General features: G+C 34.3%; 1 protein-coding gene across 1 annotated transcript in view; it reads right to left on the bottom strand.

Moving 5' to 3' along the window:
• The window catches only part of LOC103600561 (NKG2-D type II integral membrane protein), an 11,215-nt gene extending 1,862 nt beyond the window's left edge, over nucleotides 1–9,353 (bottom strand). The window contains exons 1-7 of the mRNA XM_008584854.1: nucleotides 9,314–9,353; nucleotides 7,545–7,640; nucleotides 6,469–6,480; nucleotides 5,424–5,516; nucleotides 5,167–5,202; nucleotides 4,666–4,817; nucleotides 4,231–4,334 (exon numbers count right to left, since the gene is read on the bottom strand). Coding sequence (XP_008583076.1) covers nucleotides 4,231–4,334; nucleotides 4,666–4,817; nucleotides 5,167–5,202; nucleotides 5,424–5,516; nucleotides 6,469–6,480; nucleotides 7,545–7,640; nucleotides 9,314–9,353 — 533 coding nt within the window. The remainder of the gene's footprint in view (nucleotides 1–4,230; nucleotides 4,335–4,665; nucleotides 4,818–5,166; nucleotides 5,203–5,423; nucleotides 5,517–6,468; nucleotides 6,481–7,544; nucleotides 7,641–9,313) is intronic.
• Nucleotides 9,354–11,880: the final 2,527 nt, after the last annotated feature.

The raw sequence follows: 11,880 nt of genomic DNA on the forward strand, positions 1-11,880 counted from the left end.
TATTAATTATCCTGATTTGAGCATCACATATCTCACACAGATATTGATATTCAACACTGTACCCCACAGATACATACAATTATGTTTCAATAAATAAAAAAAGAATGGCAAATAAGCACAAAAAATGACACTCGGCATCATTAGTCATGAAGAAAATGAAAGTTAAAGCCATAATGAGATATAAATACAAATACACACCTGCTAGAATGCCTAAAATTTAAGAGGCTCTTAATACCAAGTATGTGGAGCCCCTGTTCTCTCAGATTCCCTCTCATATACTAATATAGGGAATGTAAAATTTATAAAATTCCATGAATACTTTGGACAGTAGTTTGGCAGTTTTTTGAAGAGTTAAACACATAACTTTTATATGATTCAGCCATTCCACTCCCAGGTATTTATATAAGAGAACTGAAAGCCTATGTTTATACGAAGACATACACAAATGTTCATGGCAAACAGCTTTATTTGTAATAGTCAATATCTGGGAACTACCTAAATATACATCAACAGGTGAAGGGCTACTGAATTGTACCACTCTCAGAAATAAAAAGAAATTCTCTTAAGTGTAAGTGGAATGCCTAAAGAAAACAGAGAAATGGGGGAGGAAAAATATTTGAAGAAATAATAACAGTACCTTTTCTAATTTTAATGAAAAATGTAAAGCCATAGAGTCAAGAACTTCAACAAAACACCAGAAATAGAAAGACAAGAGAGAATGAAGATGGCAGAATAGATGGTCTCCAGCATCACTCTCTCCCACAATCGACCAATTTACTACTATTAAAAAGCAAAGACTGCCAAGCTGGGGCTGCTAGAGCTCAGGGGAAGAGGAAGAGAGACCTACGGAGTGTATGAAGGTGTGAGAAGCCGCAATGAGAGAAAGAAGGGACGGCTCTGACTGTTTCGAGCCCTGGCCATTTCAAGCCTGACCCTGATGAGCACACGGAGCAAGAGCTGGCAAAACCACAGCTGTGCCCTTTGCGTGAAGTTGCTTGGAGACTGCAGGGGAGAAGAGGGACTTGGTGGCACTCAGACCCACAAGACAGGACCCACATAGGAATGAGGGGCCACAGACAACTGAAAAAAGGAGACATTCAAAGGCTGTTGTGTCATTTCAAGGGATGGCAAATGGGCTGCCCCATGGGAAGTGTTTGGAGTGTGGGGGGTGGGGGCGATAGGCCCCTGGGGAGAACATTAGGGTACAGCATGGACAGCCCATCTGTCCTCCAATCAGCATAGCCATATCAGTGTAGACTGGTCAGGAATATAGAACTGCAGGGGGTGCAGTTTGCTGAAAAGACTCAGGCCCAGACCAGAATTCCCGCATAACCCAGGTGTATTGGATCTCACAAATCTGAAAGTGCTTAAAAGGTCAACAATTAAAACCTGAGCTGCACAAAAAGCCTTCCCCAGAGAATCAGCAGCTAAGCAGCAATTTAACTCAACCACAGGGCTCGACTGCTGGTCCCTACAGGAAGTTCCCCCATTTTAGAAATAAGCAAAGGACAACTAATTAGTTCCATTGCAGAGGTTAAGTGGTGGGGACAGGTAATAATCCAACACAGAACAGAAAGAAAACACACAAAAAAACACAGATCAGAGACAAAGTTCTGATATTAACCAGCAAAGGTCTAACACCACCAAAGAACACCAGTCTTCGAGCTGGAAGCACCCTGAACTCCCAAGCCAGAGTGCGGGGGCCCTGAGTGCCTCAGCCACAATCCCCTGATGTCCACATCCAGCCCAGCGATGACTGAGCCACTGCTGGAGGCCCCTGGGCTCCAGAGCTGGGGTGGGGGAGTCCAAGGGCCTGAGCCATGCCCCCCCATGTCCACATCCAGCCCAGTGATGACTGCACTGGTGCCACACAAGCCCCTCAGGCTCCTGAGCATAGGTTGGAGAGGGAGAGGGTCTCAGCCATGCTCCCCTAACATCTGCATCCAGCCCAGCAATGACCACATCACGGCTGGAAGTCTCCAGGCTTCCAAACCAGGATGGGGGGACTGACGGCCTTGGCCACACCCCCCTGACCTTCACTTCAAGTGCAGTGACAAACATACCACTGCCAGAAACCCCCCAGGCTCCTGAGCCAGAGTTGGGAGGCCTGTGGGCCTCAGTACTGCTCCGCCCACCCTCTGCAATGATGTCAGTGTGGAGCCAGCCTGGAATTGGTCAAGGGTCATTAAAATCGATTACATTGTATAATGATGAATATACTAGTTACCCTGATTTGAACATCACATATTGCACATTGGTATTGATATTCAATGCTGTACCCCACAGATATGTACAATCAACTATGTCCCAACTAAAAAAAAATTACTTAGAAGGCCGGCCCGTGGTTCACTTGGGAGTGTGTGGTGCTGATAACACCAAGGCCACTGGTTCGGATCCTATATAGGGATGGCCGATTAGCTCACTGGCTGAGCGTGGTGCTGACAACACCAAGTCAAGGGTTGAGATCCCCTTACTGGTCATCTTTAAAAAAAAAAAAAAAAGTACTTAGAATAGTGCTGCCAAAAAAAAAAAAAAAAGAAAGAAAGATTTCAAATTAACATCTCAGCTTTCACCATAAGAAACTAAAAAAGGAAAGTAAGTTTAACCCAGAATAAGAAGATAGTAAATAATAAAGATTGAAGCAGAAATCAATGAAATAGAAAATTTTAAAAATAAACAAATTAATAAAAAAGAAAGAAAGATACAGGAATCACAACAATTTGTTGGACTTTCAAAAGGAGAAAATATATCTGAGGCCACCAGAGATGGGAAAGTGGAGGCAGGACGGGGGTGAATGAGAAATTGGTAAAGGGCCGAGAAAAATGATTTTGTGTCATGATGAATATATTAATTATCCTGATTTGAGCATCACATATCTCACACAGATATTGATATTCAACACTGTACCCCACAGATACATACAATTATGTTTCAATAAATAAAAAAAGAATGGCAAATAAGCACAAAAAATGACACTCGGCATCATTAGTCATGAAGAAAATGAAAGTTAAAGCCATAATGAGATATAAATACAAATACACACCTGCTAGAATGCCTAAAATTTAAGAGGCTCTTAATACCAAGTATGTGGAGCCCCTGTTCTCTCAGATTCCCTCTCATATACTAATATAGGGAATGTAAAATTTATAAAATTCCATGAATACTTTGGACAGTAGTTTGGCAGTTTTTTGAAGAGTTAAACACATAACTTTTATATGATTCAGCCATTCCACTCCCAGGTATTTATATAAGAGAACTGAAAGCCTATGTTTATACGAAGACATACACAAATGTTCATGGCAAACAGCTTTATTTGTAATAGTCAATATCTGGGAACTACCTAAATATACATCAACAGGTGAAGGGCTACTGAATTGTACCACTCTCAGAAATAAAAAGAAATTCTCTTAATTCATGCTATGAGATGGCTAAATCTCAAATAATTCTGCTGAGTAAAAAAAAAAGTCATAAAAGTGGTACATACTGCAGGACTCCATTTATATTAAATTCTATGCTACGAATTGCCAACTAATCTGTATTGACAGAAAACAGTAGTTGTCTGGGTACAGAAAGAGGTGAGTAGGGAGGAAAAAAAGTCATAAAAAAAAAAGTCAAAAAAAAAAAGTCATAAAAGTGGTACATACTGCAGGACTCCATTTATATTAAATTCTATGCTACGAATTGCAAACTAATCTGTATTGACAGAAAACAGTAGTTGTCTGGGTACAGAAAGAGGTGAGTAGGGAGGGTTACAAAGGAGGGATTACAAAGGTAAGATAAAGTTTTGCAGGTGATAAGAATGTTTATTATCTGATGTTATTGATGGTTTAACGGTGTATACATTTGTCAAAACTTTTTAGATTGAATACTTTATATATGCGCTGTTTATTGTATGTCAATTATAGCTTAATAATAAATTAATAAAAAGAATATATGTGATGCTTAACCTCCTTACTTGTCTCCTTACTTGTAAAATTGACATAATATTAGATCTACCTTCATAGTACTTGGCACATAGAAAACATCTATGTTACTAATTATATTTGTGTTGGCTGCTCTGCAACAGTCTCTCCTAAATTTAGGGCCTAAGAATTTTTTGCTAAATATTTTAGGATATGGGAGTGTCCTGAGACTGTGTGGAAGGAAATGTGATAGATGAGTGATCGTAGTGATCATAAGGATAGTTTAGGAACAAGTCCTCAGCTAGAGACCATTGGGCTAGAAACTTACTGGCCGGGCGAGAGAAAGGACCCATCTTCCCACTGCCAGGATCCATTTGTTGGAATTTGCACTAGTCCCATCCAATGATATGACTTCACCAATTTAAGGAAATCCTGTTTAAAACCACAAATAAACTACAAATAAAATCAGTGTTCAGAATTTTAGTAAATACAAGGCCATAACCATTTAATAATTTCTTCCTGCACTTGGGAAAAAGTGCATTCCATTCCTTAAGTAGCATTATTCCCACCGAAGCAACACGTACAGAATATGTGCAAATTCTGTGCTTTATTTATTTATTTATTTTTTAGTGAAGAAAGATTTGGGGGAATATTAGAATATCTAAGTCTTATTGACTCTCTTGTGTTCCAGGTTCATATTCCATTAAATTGTCTTATATGTTAGGATTAAATATAGGAAGGGGAACCAAAACAAATGCCCAACCTGTTCCACTCTGCTGTAAATCTTCAGAAGGCTGGAATTTTGAGACATACAAGAAGCTTGGCTCTGGTACCAGTTTTTGTTCTCATTAAAAAATTGATAGCAGTTATTTCTATAACATATCCAGTTTTTAGGACATGGGCCACAGTAACTTTCTAGAAAGAGAAATATGTTATTAATTCTACACATCTCCAAGCATTCTAGCAGATTTTGTCCAGACAAGTTAAATGCCTTTCCCATTCCAACTCTAAAATTCCAGATAATTAAATCTTTATGGTCATATCAAAGATATGATTCTACAATTAATAAAAAGATGCCAAAACTAAATATCTTTTACTTTTTACATGTACTTCTTCATTACTAAAAAAAAAAATTACATTGAAATATGAACTAGAATTAGTCATTTTTTTCTCCCTTCTTAACGACATGGGATACATACCTACACCCTAGTATATATAGATGCATGCAATTTGTGCTTCAAAATATTAAAAAGCATTCACTTACCTTTCAAAGAAACTGGAACTTCTTGGTTGGATAATGCTATTAAAATAATCATAATTATTAAAAAGGTTTATATTGTTAATAATTTAGATTCCAAGCAAAAATTGTTTACAAATTTCTAGACTAATAACAAAAATATGATAAGGATACCTATTCAATATTGCTAGTTTATCTTTCTGTGTTTCTGAATACCAATCAAAGTATTGCATTATAATTGCTAAATCAACAATGTTGCAACTTACTTCTCTGCTATCACTTACAATTTATGAATATGGCACTCCATATCATTGCCATAACAACGAAACGGATCCCCATAGCTACAGCGATGAATCGGCTAAGAAAAAATGAAGATGCTGTCAAAGAAAAAAACAGAGAAAGAAAAATCAGGAAAAGAAGGGTGAATGGTTCCTCTACCTTTGTGTTTAATATAAATGTTACAGTTTTTGTAATGAGGAATTAGTATCAGCTTTTTCTGCTTTAGTAGAAATGGTTAATTTTTCTGTGGTTGACTTGATCATACTTTCCTTTATGGCTTATGCTTTTTATATATGTAAATAAAAATGGCTTCATTCTTCTGATTTTATAAAACTAATGATGCCTATGTGCCATTATAATGTTACATATGTTTTTCTTTTTCCTCTTTTCTTTTTTTAAAATTTGGTCCATCTGGTGTGCGTGTGTGCAGAAATTCAAATTTATAAGTTTTTCTTTTGCAAACAGGCTCTGGATTTTTAATCCTATTTAGTGAATAGACTAATGTGCCCTCACTGATATGAAAGACATATAATATGTTCCTATAAGTATTTGCATTTATTCCTATATTCTCTAACCTGTCTTTATATGTACAATTTACCTAGCCTTAAAAAATGCTTGAATATTTGATCGAGCATTATACAGTATTATAGTACTTTTTTTTCCAGAATATTTTGGCTATCATTACACTTTAATTGTGCCTTATGAACTCTAAAATGAGTTTTTCAAGAACATGCCACTTCTCAAGTATATGACATTGGTCTTCCAATAGAATCACATAAAATGCATAGATATATAGAGATAATTTATATCTGCAAAATGTTGTATTTTATCTTTGAGTAGTTTCTATTTCCATTATGCATATCTTCTGGTCATCCATAGAAATACAAATTAATAACTTTACTTCTAGGTTTTTAATTAAAGTTTATTTCTATTTTTTCCCCTGATTTTTAGTTTCTAAATATGACATTTTCCTTCCTCACAGTTTCCTTACATTTGTAGTTAGGAAGACAATTGACTTTTATATTTTAATTTTCAATCAAGTCCACATACCAGATTTCCTTCCTGTTTGTAATATTTTGGGGTGATGTGTTTGTGTTTTAAAAAATATTTTAAATCATTTATTTTGCAAATAATGTTAATTTTGCCTTTTTATTCTGATTTTATATTATTTATTTATTCCTTAACTTGATTAATCATGTCAGCTAAGTACCAGCAAAACAATCAATATTAAGCAACAGTAATTATAGTAAAAATTTTTGCCTTTTAAAAAACTATGATACAAATGCTTCTAGCATCTACAAGTGAGCACAGTGATTTTTTTCTTTCTATATGTGTGTGTGAATATATATATATATCAAGGGAAATATTTATATTTTAGAGGTTTTTAAAAGTCAGGTATTTTTAATTAAGAATTCATATTGAGTTTTATTCGATGCCTTTTTAACATTGTACATACAATCATGTAATCTCCTTTGATTATTACATACAGCACATTTGCAATTCTACAGTTCCTCTTGTACAGTGATGCTATTTGTTAGTAATTTGTTTCTTAGTTTTTAATCAAAATTCTTAGGTAAGGGTGGTCTGTTTTCTGAAGTTGTATTATCAATGACACTCAGGCTTGAATAAAGACATGTGAGTCCATATCTTCATCACCAAACTCAGAAACATTTTTGCAAATAATAATCAATTTTTTTGCTTTTATAATGGTTAAGATCATAACTCAACGATTTTAAAATTTTCTTTTCTGTTTTCCATTTCTACTTACTCTTCTTTAAAGCTAGTTACTCAGTGATCTCTTAGAAACTTCTGTCTCAGCTGTCATCATCATGATAAATAATCTCATCAATTTTTAGGGCAAGAAAAGACCGTAAACGAACTTAGTTCCTCTTAATTTTATTATAGATTCAAATACTATATTAGAGTTTATGTAATTCAGTTTCCTCATGAAGGTAAAATAGTGAATGATTGTCACTGATTTAAAGATTTTCAAAGATTCATTTCAGTACACCAAGATAAGACAAATACGATATAGGACTTACAGTTTTCTCCACGTTTGCTTGTGGCTGGTGTAAATCTTTGTTCTCTACGTTTGCTTGTGACTGGTGTAAATCTTTGTTCTCTACGTTTGCTTGTGACTGGTGTAAATCTTTGCTTTTGACATCGTGTAGAGGTATCACGCTTTGCTAGTTCAAAGTTATAATCATTGGATTTACTCATCTCTGAAGGAAAACAATTCACATCAGTATAAGTTATGGCCTTCCTGACACTTGGGGAATAAATTTTTAAAAAATCAACCTGCCTTTTCCCTGCACTTGCTTTCTGTGTATAACATAAACTTACTTTTGTTTTATATTACTACATTCTCATGACGTTCATACTTTGCTATATACATAAAATTATATTTATTCCATGGGAAAGTACCCTCTGCAAAATCCCATGTACTAATAAAATTAGTTAATTTATAATATATAATGAAATCTGGCATTAAAAGAAAGACACTTGACATAGTGCAAAAGGTCTAGAGAGATAGACATGTGTTTAAGTTATAGATCCACATTTACTAACTAGCTTGATATCTTTGCAAGTAATTTAACTTTTGCATCCCAATTTCCTAACTTACAAAAAAAGAAAAAAGAAAAGGACATCAATACAATCCATTATGGATATTTAAAAAATGAAATTAAATTAAATATTATAAACTCAATGTCAATACTGTCAGACACATAGTAAACATGTAGTAAATGCTAATGTGTCTAATTTTCTTTATAGTGAAGAACATACAGAGGCTGAAATAGTAGGATCTAAAGTTTTAAGATAAAGATAAGTAAAGAATCTTGCCTCTGATTAAAACAAGTAAAAAATAATTTTGCTCTCTTCTTGAAAAATTAGTAATTTATTGAATACTTAAAAGCATTTTTTTTTGCCTTTTTGTCTTTTTTCATGTCCGGCAACGGATAGCAACCCTCACTGTTGCGCCCGTACCGGACCGGGACCGGCAACGGGATCGCAACCCTCAGCACTGCACCTGCACCTCGCTCCTTTTTGTCTTTTTTCATGTCCGGCAACGGATAGCAACCCTCACTGTTGCACCCGTACCGGACCGGGACCGGCAACGGGATCGCAACCCTCAGCACTGCACCTGCACCTCGCTCAGCCAGTGAGCGGGAACCGGTCTGTATGTGGGATCTGAACCCTCGGCGGGAGCGCCACCGCACTCCTAAGCGGCGCACTGTAGCAGTGCGCCACCAGGCCGGCCCTTAAAAGCCTTTTGTAAATAAAATAATGCTAATTATTTGCAGATCTGAAAATTAGACTTAAACATTGCACATATAATATATAACTCAATTATTAAACCTATGAAATAAAAGGAATAGGTATCATTTTATGGATGAAAAAATTGAGTCTTAGATATGGCCAAAATCGTATTGTTTATCTAATATAATGATACCAACCATGAGTGATTTATAACACTTTTAGGACAAAAAACACTTTCAAATATATGTCACTTGATATGAATATTACAGAGATTCACTGAGGTACATATGACATATTTTGTATCTCTATCTGATAGAAAAAGATACTAAAGTGCATAGAGGCTGTGGACTGCTCCCATCTCAAAGCTAGACAGTGGTAAAAAAATTGTTAAAATCTAGTTCTTCCGACTCTCAATCCTAATACCATTTTATTATTTCAAGCTGCCTCAAATTGTGAATGACTTTACTCTAAGTTGTTAATGAAAAAAAGAAAAAAAAAGTTTTCAAAGACTTGATTTAAAATATAACATGAACATAACATGAAATTGCTTTTCTTTGCCTTATATGCTTGTACAAAATTCCGGGTATCTTAAAATTCTTCAGAAGCAAAACTACACATTCATGGAGAAAGTACCTACCAAAGCTGTGATGAGCCTTCCGATCACGAATCAACCCCATCCTGTGGTTATGACTGCTCATCTGCTTCAGAGATGAATCTAAAGTCTACAATTCACAAAGAATTCCTGAATAAAACAAAATTGGACGTTCATTTATTTTTTTCTTTTTTGTTTTTCCTTGAGATGTGATGAAATATTTTGATTGCAAAAGGGAAATATAGAAAAATTTCCCCTGAATCATGTCTTAACAGAGAGAATGGAAATAAAAGTTCACATAAAGCAGGTAAAATTAATTTTACAAATTTCCCTTGGTTGTAAAATAATGACCAATTATTTCAAAATGTCATAACCACATAATGAGTAATTTTAATTCAGCTACATTAAGATGTTTAATCAAAAATATTTTACATCACTGATATTGAGAAAAAACACACATAGTTTTCTGTTTATAGTTGTTTATTTGCTGATTGATTTCTTTACAGACTAAACTCAGGTAAGATATGTGAATTTTTATTGAATGTTTTTTTCTAGTAGATTTTAACTTCTGTTCATATCATCACTATCATCATCATCAACAACAAATTATCATCACCATCATCATTAACAAAGAATCTCACACATATTTATATAGTATCATCTTGCAGTGCCTTGCAGAGATCCCAGAAAAAAAGCTATTTAATAAATATGCATAATGCTTAGATTTAAAAAATAAAAGCACTTTCCTATTTTATCATGGTGTTGGAAGGAACAGATACAAATTGTATTATCTTATATGTAAAGTTATGGATCACAGAAGGTAAATGCCTTCCACAAGTTCAGAAAACTTGTAAATATGAGAATTCAAATTGATAATTCTTCTAATTCAAAATGTAAAGATTCATTCTTCTAGTTTTGTTTAGAGACAAGGTTTCTTCTTATAGGAATATTATAACTTCTGATTATTCAGTATTTTCATTACCTATCATAGGATACAATAATAAAGAGTATATCTCAGAAGTGACAAGCATTCCCTGCCCTCAGTAATTCTGTACACACACTTAAGAAACAATTAGAATTACCTTATAGTGTAAATGCTTTCAGGAACCTTCTTGAGGTTGAAATATAGTTCCTCATTTCCTGAATAACAGTTGTTAGAAACACACACACAATCACACATGCACACACACAGACACACACCTGCTCAGAGAAGGAAGATCCTGATTCCTGTGGATAAAGCCTTCTATAGAACTAGAAAATTTGACATGTCCTGAGTTCCTAATTTAGAGCTGAATGTAGAGACGCCTTGTTAAGTTCGATCTCTGAGAAAGATATGACAAATGGTATTCTAATCTCATCTTTCTGTGAAAAAACATGACACAAACCACAGAAAAATTTCCTAGTTCGGTGAATGAAGTGTGCCCACCCATTGTTGGATAAATGTCAGGTCTTAATAACATTTTAGGACTTGAAAATGATAAATTCAATAAGAAGTAGCACAGAGTTTTGAGATACAAATAATGGGATTATATAATCTTTATCTGAATCAAAAGTGAAAAATTATTACAAAATATGATTATAGGAAGTGTGTGAAAATAACAAAGAAAATTCAACAAAGTTCTTAGTCACCCTATGCACAAGCTGTTATAAGTTTGAGTGAAATCAAGTATGCTGCATCATATAGGGTGGAACAATAGAGAAAGATCATTCATAAACACACACACACGTGTCTGTATATATAGGAACTTTTAATTATGCAAGTATACAATGCATACAAAATAAATAATTCCATTATGAGCCATCACACACCTAGCTTAAATAATTATCAATTTATGGTCAATATTAATTTATGTGTAATGTGTGTGGGTGTTTCAGATCCATCTTTGCTCTTTTCTTCTTTTTCCTTGTGGACATCACTCATTACATTACTCACTTTTTATTTCTCACAACAAAAGCACCAACCCCCATGCCAAAATAGCAGCATAGTCAACAAATACCCTAATGTTCTGCTTTTTAGCTAACACATAATTTCTATTACACTCAAAAAATGATAATGAAACTATCATAGCCGAAAGGAGGCCAAAGAGATATGACAACTAAATGCAACATGGTATTCTGGATGGCATAATGGAACATAAAAAGAACATTAGATAAAAATTTAGAAAATCTCAATAAAGTATGTACTTTATAATAAATTATCAATATTGGTTCATCAGTGTGACACATACACCATACTAATGTCAGATAAGGAAACAAAGAAAACTTGGTGTTGGGTGTATGAGAACTCTCTGTACTATCTTTGCAATTTTTCTGTAAATTAAAGACTATACTAAAATAAAAATTTATTTAGAAAATAAGTAATTTTAGCTTCTTTAGAATATTATAATAACATAGATGGGTCCTAAGAAAACTTGGTGTTGGGTGTATGAGAACTCTCTGTACTATCTTTGCAATTTTTCTGTAAATTAAAGACTATACTAAAATAAAAACTTATTTAGAAAATAAGTAATTTTAGCTTCTTTAGAATATTATAATAACATAGATGGGTCCTATAGAAAAAAGAAACAAAAAAAATCCAATATATAGAGAAAAAGCTAAAATAGCAGTCACTC

This window comes from Galeopterus variegatus, unplaced genomic scaffold (assembly GCF_000696425.1).
Source record: "Galeopterus variegatus unplaced genomic scaffold, G_variegatus-3.0.2 Scaffold3384, whole genome shotgun sequence".
Classification (NCBI taxonomy): Eukaryota; Metazoa; Chordata; class Mammalia; order Dermoptera; family Cynocephalidae; genus Galeopterus; species Galeopterus variegatus.